The 15030-nt window shown below is 45.2% G+C and overlaps 2 protein-coding genes across 2 annotated transcripts in view; both read right to left on the bottom strand.

Annotated features, from left to right (window-relative positions):
* RPSA (ribosomal protein SA) overlaps positions 1-3105 on the bottom strand; it is a 7602-nt gene extending 4497 nt beyond the window's left edge. The window contains exon 1 of the mRNA XM_009290163.1: positions 3101-3105. The gene's annotated coding sequence lies outside the window, so the exon portion shown is untranslated. The remainder of the gene's footprint in view (positions 1-3100) is intronic.
* Positions 3106-8653: 5548 nt separating this feature from the next.
* Positions 8654-15030, bottom strand: part of SLC25A38 (solute carrier family 25 member 38) — a 7448-nt gene continuing 1071 nt past the window's right edge. Inside the window, exons 2-7 of the mRNA XM_009290174.2 lie at positions 14135-14256; positions 12878-12962; positions 12165-12344; positions 11546-11714; positions 10758-10924; positions 8654-9328 (exon numbers count right to left, since the gene is read on the bottom strand). Of these exons, the coding sequence (XP_009288449.1) occupies positions 9206-9328; positions 10758-10924; positions 11546-11714; positions 12165-12344; positions 12878-12962; positions 14135-14256 (846 nt within the window). The 3' untranslated portion in view covers positions 8654-9205. The remainder of the gene's footprint in view (positions 9329-10757; positions 10925-11545; positions 11715-12164; positions 12345-12877; positions 12963-14134; positions 14257-15030) is intronic.

Below are 15030 nucleotides of genomic sequence, written 5' to 3'. Positions count from 1 at the left end.
CCGGCCGCGGCAGCGCCGGGGCCGCGTTACAGCCCTGTCTCCTCGGGATCCCCGCACAGGGTTTAAGCCCGGGCGTTTCCGCTCTTCCCGAGCTCTTTCCCGCCCCTGTTCTGGGAATGGTTCTGAAGGAAATTTGTAAGAAGGGAGCGTCCTCTTCGGTGTGCCGCGGCCTGTGCTCTGGGCAAACTTAAGGCTTCTTCTGAGCCCTTGAAGAGAAATCAAAGACTTAGCGCAACACTTCAGAATTCTGTTTTCCTGTTGAAAGCGAAATACGCTCTCTCGTTTTCAGGGGTTGACGGTTATTCGATGAAGTACGTACGTGGCTTCTAACTTGCTTACAGTGGGAGGAGGCCTCCAAGAGGCCGCAGCATCTCTTCTGCTTTCCCGTCCCTCCTCCGCTCCCTGGCGCTGCCTGGCGCGGTGCTGCACCGTGTGGGGGAGCTGCCCGGCCGCTCAGAGAAATTACAGTAGAAGTAGGTTAAATTGGCACTGAACTTACACATTCTGTTCTGCAGCGGCCATTAATGAGATAATTTCCCCTTGGGGGGATTTGTTTGTTTGCTTTTAAGAAGCAGCAGAAAGTGATCAGACTTCACATGCTCCATAGTCTTTCTCTTCTTCTCTCTCATATTCAGGGAGGAGACACAGGCCTGAGAGCGGAGTTTCTTAGAAAAAAGAAAAGTAGTGGTATTTACTGTTATGCTTGCTATTGTCCAGATCTGGATGAATTTCTGGGCGGTGCAGACACTACTGTCAGTGCCTTCTGCAAGTAGTAATTCATGTTCAAGTCTTTCTAGTAACAGTGCTCCTTTAGTTTTCTCTCATCTATTTTAACCTAATATAACTGTAGCAGTGTGGTTGGGCATCAAACCTCCTGATAGCCCCTTTGAATGACTGCGCACTGAGTTGCTCTGGAGGAGATTATTTAAGTAGTAGGCTACAACATCATCTCACGTATGTTCTTCGCTTCCTGTAAAATGAGACCTTGTCCTGTTTTGGTGAGCAGCCATTTGTGCATTTACTGTCAGCTGCGTTCCATCACTCCCACAAAACTTCAACCTGCAAGTCAGGAGCTGGCTCTCACACTGTTCTTCTTTTCTGTATGCTTGTTAGATGATCTTAATTAGCAAGATTACCAGATCAGTTTTAGAATATTGTTTAAGAGAATAATTCACACATTCACCACATGGTGGTGACAAAGGTAGGTAAAACAAAACTCAGCAAATAGTTAAGTGAGCTCTCAGCAAGAACATGAACTATTGCACGGGTACCTAACAGATTATAGACCTTCGCTGCACCTTGATAAGTGCGCTGCGGATAGTGAGAGCTGACCTGCTGGGGCTATGTACAACATGTGTCTCCTAACAGGAGCACAATGTGAATATTAGCTTGGGGGGGGAAGAGGGGAGGCGGTGGTGTTACCGTAGTGTGTGCAATGGAGTTTGTCTGGAGGGCTCTTCTGCATAATCAAAAAACAACTGTATTAAAAGTGTATTTGAACATAACAATTGGAAGTTCAGTAACAAATATTGCAGTAAATACGGTGTTATCAAAGGAGTGCCGCTGGTAAGCATTCCAGGCTCCTCTGGAATCTCTAATACTTAACTGATTTCTTGTTGTTACAGTTTGGGCCCTTTCTGGTAGACCACGAGCTCCACAGCCCATGAGAGGGCTTGGAAGAGTCATGTTAAAGTTTGACAGTAAAGTATTTCTAATTATTTTCTTAAGCAGCCTGAAAGTTTGTTTCATTTTTTCCCTGTGTGCTGAGACACTTTAAAATAAATCTCTGTCACTAATGAACATGTCCCTCAGGTAGAAGTGTAACTGTCTTATGTATTTTAGACCACGTCTCTCCTGTCACTATTCACACTGAACTTGGCTACCTAATTATACGCAGTGTGGCAGACATTGTTTTTTAAAAGTTGAGTTAGCCTCAAAATATTACTTAACTGAGAGAAACTTCTTACAGCTTAGACATCATATCTGATTACAAAGATATTGAAGCTGATATTTGAGTTTACCTTGTTCGGTATCGACGGCGGAGCGGGAGTTGCGATCCCGGAGTAACGACAGATCTCAATGTGAGTATGGTCATTCTCCTTTATTCATGCTTATGACAGGGCTTATATAGTTATCTACTATAGGCACGCGCTTCATAACAACCTATGATTGGTTAACTACAGCTATACACGCGCTCACAACTCCTTCCTCATTGGAGGCTGACGGCTGGGCACGCCGACCCTCGCCCCCTCTCCGTCCCGGATGTAGCTCCGCTTTTGTTGTTTATCTGCTGGCGAGGTTCCCTCTTCTGCCCCGTGAAGGACGATCAGTCGTCTTTATCAGCGCGCCCCTGCTATTGCTCAAAACATGGTTTGCTCAGGGATACTAGATCATGCCCCTGCTGTATCAGCCACTCCTCCACAGATATTAAATGTAATGAGCTTGAATGTGAAGGATAGAGATGTTCCTACTTCTGTTGTGCAAACTATTGTCAGTCACTGGCAGCAATCAGTGAAATGCTTGGAAGAGCCCCTGGAGTGATGCACCCTGCCTTTCTCATCACAGGCTACCCTACAGTTGTAGGGAACAGCTCACATGGTAGGCAAAGTTATTGAGTAACTCAGGTGGACAAGGCCATAGCAGGGGCTGTTTCTCTTCAATTTGCTCTGGTTTGGTGCGCTGAGAGGTTTGGGAGGGCGTGGAGAGGGGGTGGGATGGCGCTTGCCCCATCCCTTCCCACACAGACAGCTGGGACAGCATACCTGGGCATGGCTTCTGTAGCATGCCCGCTCCATGGGCTGGACTGCGCTTATGGAAGCCAGCTCAGCTAGGCTCAGGTCCTAAAAAACAAAAGCAAGGCAAGGGGTGGCTATATCCGTATGCAAATCTGGCATTTCTGCTACATTTACCCAATGGGCATGCGTGATTTTATTGACATGATTCCTCAGTGAGTGGCTGTGCTCCCCAAAAGGCCCCTATTATTATCCAGATTTATCTAGTTGGATTTTACTCGCCTTATTCAATTGCAAGGGAATTGTTTTGCCTGAGCCTTGATTTCTCTACCCAGTCCCAGTGAAGCCCAGTCAGGTTCATACTGTACATGCCAACGCCTGACCTGCCAGAGCAGCAGAGCTTCCTGCAGTCCCGCCGAGCTCTGGTGGCTCGCGGTTAGGACCTTGGCTCCTGCCAGGCGCCGTGTGTCATCGGGGTCTCTGGTGCATAGCCTGGAGCATAACAAAACCTCCCCCTGCCTCACCAGAGGGCTGTTCCCAAAGCCTTGGGCAACTCCGCAACGGAGTGGCAAGGGTCAGCACTTGGGTGCAGATGTTTTCAGATCACACACTATCAAATGTCACAAGAGAAAAGCCGCATTTGGCAGAGGATCATCTGCAGTCCTGGAGGGAATATGGAAATTTCTGATGCTTTAATTTAAAAAAGAAAGAAAGAGAGAAAAAGAAGCACGGGGGGGGTGAGGGGGAGCAGACAAATCACATCAAGTATGAAGCCTGTGGGCAGAAAGCAACTCTGTGTGAAAGGCGGATACAAAAGCATTTCCCAAATCTATGGGCCTGACACACATGCAATTAGGCCACATATTTATTGATACACACGTAAATGCCAAATAACAATTTTAGCGTAGAGTGTTTACCAGTAGCTTTCTCCTTGAATTCAGTCTATTCCCCCACAAACTCGAGTAGGGGGCTGTAACAGGATGCCCCAGTGGTGGCAGAGAGCCACTGGGCTGCAGTGCAGGTGTTCTCCGCTGCCAAAAGGGGTCCTGTGACGAATGGATCGAATGGTGCATCTTGGGAAGAGGCTCAGGAAGAAAGATGTTTGGGCAGTATCTATCCCACCAAAAGTGCCGATGGGTGTCATCCAACAGATGGTGTGGAAGCCCTGGCGCTGGACCCTCCAGAAGACAAAGAGGAACCCAGGGAGATCGACCCACCTCCCGTGAAGCTGCACAATACCATGCTTCTTTGTAAATAACGTCTTGGCTTGTGTTTCAAAGGTTTGTTATTAATTCTTTCATGTCTTGGGGAAACATACTTTGGCAAATCTATTCCCTTCTTATTTCTAGTTCTACAAAGCTAGAATTAGGCCTAACATCTGTCACAAAAGTTGTGGGGTCTCACTTTAACCTCTTACTGTTTTTTCATCATTTTTACTAAAATTCCTTAATGCATTATGATAAAATCTCCCAAAGCATTTTATAGTGATAAAATTAGAAAATAAGAAACAGTGCAATGTGGAAAATCAGCTCGATACTTTGAAACCAGAAGCAATGCTAGAAGGGATAAGCATATTCAAGAGCTCCACACTGGTTTTGCAAAAGCACACGTATATATGTGTGTGTGTGTGAGATGAGGAATATTTTCTGCTCGGTACTGGTGTCAGTGATTATGCATAGCACATAATACATTAAAAATAAAAATTAAAAAAGCAAGCAAAGCATTTGTCTGGTTTTTAGGTGAAAGGGAGATCCATAATTCAATGTTTTATGACAAGGACAGTGCCTTTAAACCGTTCCTTTTCTCTCTTTCCCACCCTCCACTACCCAAGAGGGTTAGGGAGCTTGCCTGCTCTCTCTTCTCACAACTGGGGCAGCTGTCAGCAGCGTGAGCAGAAACACCCTCTACACTGGAGGTGGTTCTCCAAGGCAGCAGGAGAGCTCTGGGCAGCCCGGTGTTTAAGAGCGGGCACTATCACAAGCCTAATTTGCTATCAGGTACCTGCATAAGCAGTTCGGGTCCAGCTGGCACAAAGCTGCACACCAGGGCAGTCTGGCAAGTCTGTTACAGGTAGTTCTTCGTGAAAATTGTTCCATGTAAGAATGCATCATCTAGGCAACATCTAAAAAGAGAAGAGGTTTGGGATCTTCACATCTGGAAGATGTACATCTTAGTATCAACAATATTGATGTTTTGCTTAGCACAACCTGCCTCCTACTGAATCCCAGGGCCATGCTGTGAAAGCAAGAGGAGATCCCAGCAATCCAGCATCACCTTGCACTATGCCTCGCAGCAGAGAATTAGGCCCCAGGTACAATTTCTGGTCCCCTGCTGAGATCAGACTGCCTGAGTAGCAAAGACCTGGTTGGCAGGAGATTAAAAAACAGTCTCTCCCCAGAGTGCTCAAAACCCCACTGTCGTAAAAGCGGGTATTTCACCAGCTGGTACGGAGATTCAATTTCCATCAGTCTTTACACACAGCAGGCAGGCAGAGGAAGCTGTGAAAAAGACAAGATTCCCCATTGCTATGTGTTTTTTCCATTTAAGTAAAGCTGATTTAGGTTGTACTAGCACAGCCTGCGTATCTTATACCCCACAGAAAAAGAAAATATGCATTGCCTTGTATGGGCTCTGAACTCATCCAACAGTCCTGTCATCTTGGGAAACTTCTTTTGCTTTCTTAAGCCTCTATTCCATCCCATCCCTTGTGGGTTTGATTGGTTTGGGGTTTGTTTTTTTTAAAGAAACATTGAAGAGATGACATGGTTCATTTTGTCAACCAGTTTTTAATACAAACATATAATACACCTTCTCACATAAATATTTTATATAGACACATAAACACTCACAATACTCAAACCTATGCAATGTTCCAAAGCTCCAGTTCTGTTTAAACAGTGCAAGGAAAAAAAAAAAATCATCGGCACAGGAAGTGTGAAGTTTCTAAAACATAAACAATCAGACTATTTCTCTTGTGTCCTTACACTTCACTGACTGCCTCAACATGTCAATGAATTGTGTTCTTACACTACAGCTGCAGGGGCAGGCAGAGCCAGTGCACGTTCACCAATAGTGTATTGCCAGCAACAGAGGTCATTCCGAGAGGGATCTGACTGCGATCCTGCCATATATAGAAGGGATCACACCACCTTCTCTGGAATCCAAGCTAAGATGGCTTTGGAAATGATTATCTGATAGGATTGTTAGTGTTGAATTGTTGGCATGATGCAGGTAGGTGATTAAGCACCCGTGTCCGGATCTTTTATTTGATTTACTTTGCATTTAGGTTGTATAGTCCCCGTCTTCCAGCTCGGGGGGCTGAGTACCCTGTCCTTGTATAGTGACCATTTGTTGTTAATTAGAAGCATAAAACCTCAAGGACAATACATCTAAACTTCAAGTCTGCACACTTGTTTTTCTTGACTTGCTATATCTATCAAGAAGTAACTTCAATAAATCAGTTTAGAAACAATGTTTTTGAATAGGGGAAAAGAATCAGAGCTGACAAATAGTCTTGTGCCTCCCTATGTGATACAGCTTTCAGAAGACAGTGAAACAGAACTTCAGGCTTTCACTTCCCCTATATATGAGAGACCTGACAACAGAAATAATAAAGAAAAACAAGCAACAAACTTGCACTGCAAAATTCACTCTCCCCAGCTCACATGTAGAGAAGTTTTTGGATTTGCAGCACCAGGGGTTGATGAAACACAGTGCAGTTTAGTTTCTCTATTTCTTAAACTCAGAGGAGCCCAGGCTAATTCACAAGTCAAAAGCATATACTTTTTCACTCTACTGCAACAACAAAGAGCCTCCTCATTCTCCACAAAGTGAGAGGAATGGAAGAACTTTCCCAAAGGAAAAGCTAACGCTGCTTTAGGCCTGAATCCAGATTTAAAAAAAAAAACAAACAAACAAAACCCAGTAGACTTTAAGACACTAGCACATCAGAATAAATTCCCTAGTTCTTCCTTTGTTACGTGACCAGGCAGGAGTATAGGGCATAAAAGCCACTGAAGTGTTTCTGCATTTCAAGTTTCTGATGAGGACGTTACTTAATTCAAGATTTATCACCTGGCATTCTTTGCTCCCTTGCCTCATTTTTAAGAGCCTAAGTTTCTATCTGCACAAGTTGCACGCTGCTTTGCCATTGCTAAATCAGGAACTAAAATATTCGTGAAGCACCTTGCAGGTGACACCATACACAGCCCTTGACTGCCACAGCCCAGGATGAACAACAGATCCAACTCACACACCAGATTAAGAAAGCCCCAAATAAATTCAGGCTTCCAGTATAATATGTTGGTTTGATCCCATGCATAGGGAAGCAAAAGACATATGAGGTAACTCATGTAATTGCCACCTACTCTGCCCGGTCAGCAATCCTAGACTTGGTTCTCCAGCTCTCTGTGCCAGTAGTGCTCAGGATAACAAACAGCAGAATGTGCAGTTAACACTGTTTCATGCACCCTCACGAGTTCAGGTCACTAAGGGTAGGAGGGACAGCAAAAGAAAGGAACAGTTCTTCATATTTAGGATTCGGCAAATGATGTGCCTACATGCCTGACAGTGAGAAGCAGCAGAGGGAATCTGACAGCTTGTCAGTCACAACGTGGAATGATTTGATGCAGTGCTCTATTATTAACATATTGACATGTGCACACGGGACCCTCCACCACCATTCTTGGAGACTCCTGCACTGCATAGTGCCAGTCTCCCCTCGCAGATGGGCTGAGGCTAAAAACAGGCAGCACCTTCCAAGCCTCCAGCCTGTCCCCTTACACTTTACTCAGACTTAACTTTCACATCAGCCATCAAACCTTCTTGGAGTTGGAATCTGATAAAGAACGTCTTTTACTATCCACGTCCCCTCTACTCTTGTGCTCAGGAGATTTCCAGGGCAGGCAGTGATTGTGCAAATTACACTCTAAATTTTACGAACAACAGGTAGGTAGTACCGGTTTTTTGTACAGCTACAGTGTCATGTCTTCATATTCAGAGACATCTGCTCTGTTTCTAAAGTGAATTGTAATATCCCTAGGTACTTAAGAAAATAAAAGCCAAAGCTATGTTTTCTGCAAGGCACGCTACAGAACAGGATGCACACTTCTATACCCAGCTTTGCGGCAACGCCAATGGAGCTGCAAGAGTCCCAACCCAGACAGCCAGCACAGAGGCACAAGTGAAGAGGGGAGCAGGCTGTACCCAAGTTTGGACAGCACGCACTATGAGGTCTTTGTAACAAAGTAGGAATGAGGAAGAAGGCACAGTGGATGAAAAAAGTGTATTTATCTCTAAGTCTAAACTCAGGAGTACTGAAATATGGACTACCTGCTAAAAGAAAGTGATCAGTTGGGAAACTGTGAAGGGACTGAGTGGAGCCCAAAGAGAATTAAAGTTCCCTACCAAACACTCATAGGTCTCAAACTTTGGAGAAAGCTTTCAGAAAAGAGCAAACCCAAAGATACTCTACATGCAATCAGCAGCAGCTTTTAAGGGAAATCTGAAGTGTCAGTATCTATATCTGCTTCCATTATACATTTATGCATTATAAGCTATGACCCTAAAAGCAACATCTAAGGACCAGCTCGCACTGAGCGTGTTGATCTGGGATTAACAAATGAATAATAGGAAGCAAATAAGTCTCTAGTACAACTGAATAAAAAAAATACTTGAGTGTTCCTGATATAGTCAGACCAGCAGGAAAAATGTTTTTCAGAGAACAAGTAGAACTTTGGGAGCAATCAACTCTAAAGTGCCTTATGCTTCTTAATTCCTGTGCAAACACTGCTGTAGAGGCAGAAGCACATTTCAAGAGTGTTAAGATGCTCAATTACATAATAACACATGACACAGCAAGGAGGTTCCAGTTACCTTCTCTGCTATTATGCACAGTGCAAAAGCGATGACAGACACCGTGTTCCTAGCTTTCCTTCAGCACTTCCGTTTCTCTTCCACCCACTCCTGCGACAGAAGCACACATCCAGTCTCCCACCGTGGTCTGCAACGTTCCCCTGTGAGAACAAAGCATATGTGGAAGGAGGATCTACATCAGACGGTGGGTCATTGTGGCCTTACTGGCCAGACCAGCAAGGAACAGGCTGGCAGGTTCTGCAATCACTGTTTTCTCCTCAAACACTTTTGCTCAGCGGTGTCTCATTGCATAAAGGTAGTGAGCACAGAGCTATTTTTAAAAGGGGCTTTTCTCTCAGCGTAGTCACCAGGCTGTGGAAACGCTGCCATTTCCCATGGCAGTCTGCAAGTGCAGTCCTTCTGGAAGGCACTGATCAAATGACGCGAAGATCCGATCCTTTTTTCCTCTACTTGTCAAAAGGCCTAATCCCCTGTCTCAGAAGGGCTTTCTTCCTCCTGGCTGAGCAAAGCTTATTCCTCTGCGGAACTGGGAACTTCCTAGTGCCAGCTGATCACGGCAAGCAGGAGGAGTGAAGCTGGTCATTTCTTGTGCAAGACAGTCAAGATTTCAAGCCCATTTTTTCCATCATCTGTTCATACACTGTCCATGCCATTGCTGCCATCAGAGTCCGCCTGAGGGCACGGGGCACACCACCTCGGAAAAAGCCAACCAACCCGAAGTCCTGCAACAGGAGATAAACAAACAGCAATCCATCATAATCTGCCTCTAGTGCTTTAATTTCTCATCATTTATTACATGGAACAGCACAGGATATATTTCAGCTCAGACCCAGATCAGTTTCTGAAAGACCCAGGATTAAATAGCATTTAATGTTTAGGAAGAACCTGTAGCACTGTGCAATTGCAGGGCTACCCAAGAAAGCAAGAAGAGCAGTGCGTGGAGAAGGGAATGCCAGGATGGGAACAATGGATGGGGAAAGCCACACTCAAGCCCAACAAAGAGAAGGTGAGGGTGTAACAGTTTCAAGACACTTCAGGAAAATGACTTGTCCTTGTTTTACAGCTTCATATTTACAAAAGTCACTTAGCTATTCTGTAAAGACTGAGATTTCTAAGTACTGATGTAAAAAAAAATTCTGATATGAGAAAAATGTACCATGCACAAAAAAACCCATGCACAAATAAACAGATTTCTGTTTAGGAATAGAATTCAATATGGAAACAAAGCAAACCTGCCAAGATCTGCCCTTCTGAGGGCAGGACAGGAAAGGTGGGCTTTGAGTGTATCTCCATCCCATTCCTGGGATACAGATCTGGGCATTTATTTCTCTTTTAGTGTCCAAAGGGCACAGAATTGTTCTGTAGCTGGCTTATATCTGAAACTGGCATTTCACGCTACATACTAAAGAAACCCTTTGCCCCAGCGTGGTAATCACAGATGTGCCTACACCAATAAACCACAGGCGGCAGCAGCTGTTAAGTACAGCTCCTCCAAGCCTACATACTAAGCTAAACTGAAATGAAGTTAAGATGAAATAAACTAAGTGCTTTCCATCACTACCAGTGTAAGAATCAATACATAACAGACAGAACTGAAGTGAAATCATTCACCAGCCTGAAACATGAAGCAGACCTATGTGGAGAGATGCTTGCTGGAATATGCCCACCTTTGTGCTCCGGTACTCTGAGCTTGCTCTCCAATTCCCCATCATCTGTAATTTTGTGAAAACAGATACAGGACTGAGGAACGGCAAGAATAATCATGGAGCAAGCTCACTGCCTTGCAATCCATTCAAGAGGAGCAAGAAACACATCTGAGTAGTGACAAGGACCTCTGTAATTACAAGGAAAAGCAAGGAATGGACTGAAGCCTCTGACTGCTTTCGGACCATCAACCAGAGTACTTTCCAGTTATTACTGAAAAAGTCCGCACATAAACCAGTGACAAGAGATTCAGCCTCAGTCTCCCACAGCATGACCCACCTCAGCTTCTGAAAATGCTGACACTGATCAGCCTGACTGCAAGAGCACATCAAGCAGTCACATTTGTTCACCTCCTTTAAAAGACAACTTTCTCATCATAGCTGTGCTTTGGGCGAGGAGATCAGAAGTGAGACTGTGATTGCGCATATTAGAAGGGATTCACCTCACCTTGTAGATGAAGGCAATGGCCTGGCTTGTCCTGTGGTACTTTTGGGGGGACAGCTGCATGTGTGTTTTGATGACATCAGCAGGCTGTGTTGCCAGTGAGGCCAAGATTCCCGCAAAGATCCCACAGCCAAAATTCAGCAAGGGCATGAGCATTGGATCCAGCTGGTCTGCAACAGAGCAAAGGGAATGCACTCAGACACAAAACAGGCCAGGAATACTCATGCCACATGACAGAGTGAAAAGCTACTGAATGATTAAATCAATGTCGGAGTCTAAGAGAAGTTAAAATCCATGCAGGGTAGAGAAACCTTTCAAGGGGAAAAGTGGCTACAAGTCAGAAGTTAGCACTATTAAAAAGCTTCACTTGTTGGGGAACTGAATTTGACAGGAACCCAGAGAAGGAAAGATTGTGCAGGTGTTGCCCCAGCCAGTTCTAACATCAGAGAAACCCCGGGGTTAGTGGAAACTGATCAGTATACAGGACAACGTGCAGCAGAAAGGACGGCTGAACACATCCTCTCTTTCAACTGTTCACTAACCCACCTTATGCATCAGTCTTCCTAAAGACAACCAATCAATTTAGGGCCAATTTCCATTTCTACACTGACCTGAGCTATAGGTCTACAGTTCTCCACAGGAAAATGTGAATGTCCCACCTAAAGCCCTACAAGAGACTAATTTAACTACTGAGGTAGAGGGCAATAAGCAGAGCATGCAGGCAGTCAACTGCAGGGGAAGATGCAACAAAAGAAACATCTCCCATTACAGCCTCCAAGGTTCAGCCTTACCCTGAGGTGTGAAGTTTTTGGTCTGTGTGTAGAACATCAGGTAGATCCCAGAGAAGGGTGCATCCCGCAGCAGCGTTGCGGTGAGCCCGCTGAACATGCCACGAGCCCCTTCCGTCTGATAGATATTCTTCAGCGCTCCATATACACTCCCATAGCCAAATCTTCCACTCTGCACGGGTACACAATGGTCAGTCACCCATGAGCCAGGCACAGGCCAAGGAGCTCTACACACACCCCAAGGCCACCCTGTCCAAACAATTGTTAGTATGCGCTCCATGTGATGACCAAGATGGCAGCAGAGGACAGCCCAAGGCAAAAACTGGGTTCCACCTACCTCAGCCTTTAAAACAATCCTTCAAGAAGGTAAAATAAGAAAGACGCTAAAATTACACATTGTATATAACTGAAACTTAAAAATCTCAGGGTGAATTCTGTTTCATCTTATACTTCTTGCCTAAAAATGAGTGCATGGCTTTTCCTGCACAATGTGTGAACCAGGATGAAATCAGAACTACATCCCTGACTGTACTCAAGTGGCAGCAACCTTCTCCAGATGGAAGAATTTCTTTTTCAACATGAGGAAGGGGTGTGACATCATTAACAGGGAAGTCACACTCACCTCATATCGGGTCTTCACTACAGTCACTGGCAACATGCAAATCCCAGATACTGCACGTGCGGTGGCACCCAGAAAGACAGACTCCAGGGCTGTGGGTGAACGGTCCACTAGAAACTTTTGCTTCATCATGTACAAAGTGCTGAAGTAAATCCCCACTCCAGGAATACATCTTGCAAAGGACTTCAGAAGAAACAGAAGCAGATGAAGAAATAAAAAGCACACATAAGACAAAATGTACTACAGAACATTTCAGAGACTGTTAAACTTGACAGGAAGCTTTGCACCAAAACAAAATCACTTTAGTGATTTTTCCTCAGCTAATATGCTGAGTAAAGAAGACAAGGTAAAAATCATTTACAGCACTGAGAGCCAATTGATTCAAATGATGCCAGGATTTAATGCATTCCTCAGCTGCAGTTTTCTAGGAACAAAATATTCCAAAACAAAATGAGGTTGGTGCAGTTGCCAACTCACATTTGCAATGGTATTCAAGTGTTCAGCTGCTCAGGACTGCAAATCCAGCGACTGCTATGACCTAATCAGTGGAATTCACAACATTAACTCCTTAAAATGGGATTTAACCATCTAAATCACAGGGTTTCATTCATAATTGTACAAGAGCTGGCTATTTAAATCCAGTCCATACTTAGTAATAAATGGTAGGTTTATTTATGTATTTATTTTTAGAAGTCAGGGTTAAAACAGCCACTTACTGGAGAGACACCTTTCCAGAGCCCCAGAAGACTCTCAGTACGAACAACCCTAAAGAGCAGCGTCACCATCCCAGCACGACCAGACCTGAAAGGAAGACAAGACAGGAACTGCAGAGATGACCTGCTTATACTCTCTGGCAGAAGTACTCTGCAGCCATCCCCTTTCATTCGTATCTCTGTGCATTACCCCAGCACCCTGGAGGTGCTCCTTCTAGACTCAGCCTGCTTTCCTCAGTCACTCCAGGGCTTCTCTGTCACCTTCTGCTTTTCCACCGCTTGTAACACACGTTAGAGGCCTCTCTCATTAGCATCTTTAGTTGCTCACTCCCTTTGTTAGCAGCAGCAGGCAAATGGGAGCAGCTGCACATGTGGACAGGTTATGTGGCAACCACACATGATTTTTCAGGCAGAGGACACCCTATGAAACTGCATGGTGGCCACTCCAGCTGTTCTGGTTTCAGCTGGGATAGAGTTAATTTTCTTCCTAGTAGCTGGTATAGTGCTGTGTTTTGGATTTAGGATGAGAATAATGTTGATAACACGCTGATGTTTTAGTTGTTGCTAAGTAGTGCTTACACTAGTCAAGGACTTTTCAGCTTCCCATGCTCTACCGACTGAGAAGGCTGGAGGTGCACAAGAAGCTGGGAGGGGGCACAGCCAAACTGGCCAAAGGGACATTCCATACCATGTGACATCATGCTCAGCATATAAACTGGGGAAAGCTGGCCAGGAGGCCGCTGCTCGGGGACTGGCTGGGCATCTGTCAGCAGGTGGTGAGCAATTGCATTGTGCATCACTCGCTTTGTATATTCTTTGTATTATTACTAGTATTAGTATTATATTTTATTTCAATTATTAAACTGTTTTTATCTCAACCCATGAGTTTTCTCACTTTTACTCTTCTGATTTTCCCCCCCATCCCACCAGGGGGAGGGGAGTGAGCGAGCAGCTGTGTGGTGCTCAGTTGCCAACTGAGGTTAAACCACGACACCAGCAAACACCAGTCTCTCAGATGCATACAGACAAATGCTCTGGTTACATGTTATTAAAGTAGTCTTCACAAGAGCAGCCATTTTCTCTCTTTCAGAGCAAAATATCAATCCTTCTTCATGCTATAAAACCACACCTCCTATTTCAGAAAGACTCTCAGTATCTGAATTACAACCCTGAACTCAAAGTCCCAGACAGCAAATCAGGTAGAAGCCTACGGTGGAGCACCCCCACAACCCCCATGCATACACATCCCCACTCTCTCACCCATTCACAGCAGGCTGCAGAGTTTGCAGGCGGGTTTTCAGCAGGTCAAGGGGTTGGAAGAGGAGTGTGGAGCAAGTCCCACTGATGGAGCCACACACGAAGGCCTTTAGGACTGGATGCATCTGGAAAAGGAAGAAGAGGACTTTAAGTAGCCATTTAATTAAGAATGGCACATGAGAAAATATAGCAGCTGATATGCTGCTTGTTATAGGAAAGGAAGACTAGCTAAAGACTGCTGCTCAGGGCACAGGAAGCTTTTTCAGACCTTTTCAGAGCCTGATCAAGTTTTATTTGTGGTTTTTGGTCCCTCTGCCTTTCCTGGGAGATTGCTCCAGAATCTCCTTGCAATTCAGTGGCTGGAAAGAGTTTTCCGAACGACAAATGTATTAGCAGCCGTTTGGTATCCATTTGCCATGTTAAAGGAAATGGGTGCCCCCTTCCCACCAACTACCTGTTGCCTTAGTCCCAATCCCATCCACCTCTGCTCGGCACCCTGCTGGCAGCACGTCCAACCCTTCCTCCCCATTGCACACCAAGGTCCCCCACTGCCACGGGCACTAGCGGAGCTCTCCCTTAAAACCGCCCACCACCCAAACCCAGCTCAAACACACCCAAAGCACAGCACGGCCTGCTCAGCTAAGGTCTGGTTTTCCTATCCACATCGGCTGCCATCTCTCAGCACTTCTCGGGTGATAAGGCAGGAGGCACAAACCACGCAGCAAAGTGGAAAATTTTTTATTAAAATACATAGTGGTGTTTTGTTAATGAAGAACGAGTTTCTACACCCCTTGGAGCAGAATCACGTCAGAGAAGATTTGTGCAGCACGGTGGTTTGTGGAGGGGCACACTCAAAAGCCGCTAAGGCGTCCTTCGCAGTGAGCTGCACACGGCTGCCT

The sequence above is a fragment of the Aptenodytes forsteri genome, unplaced genomic scaffold (genome assembly GCF_000699145.1).
Source record: "Aptenodytes forsteri isolate BGI_AS27 unplaced genomic scaffold, ASM69914v1 Scaffold426, whole genome shotgun sequence".
Taxonomy (NCBI): domain Eukaryota; kingdom Metazoa; phylum Chordata; class Aves; order Sphenisciformes; family Spheniscidae; genus Aptenodytes; species Aptenodytes forsteri.
The sequence above is the reverse complement of the archived record's forward strand: the minus strand, read 5'-3'. Positions and strand labels throughout refer to the sequence as shown.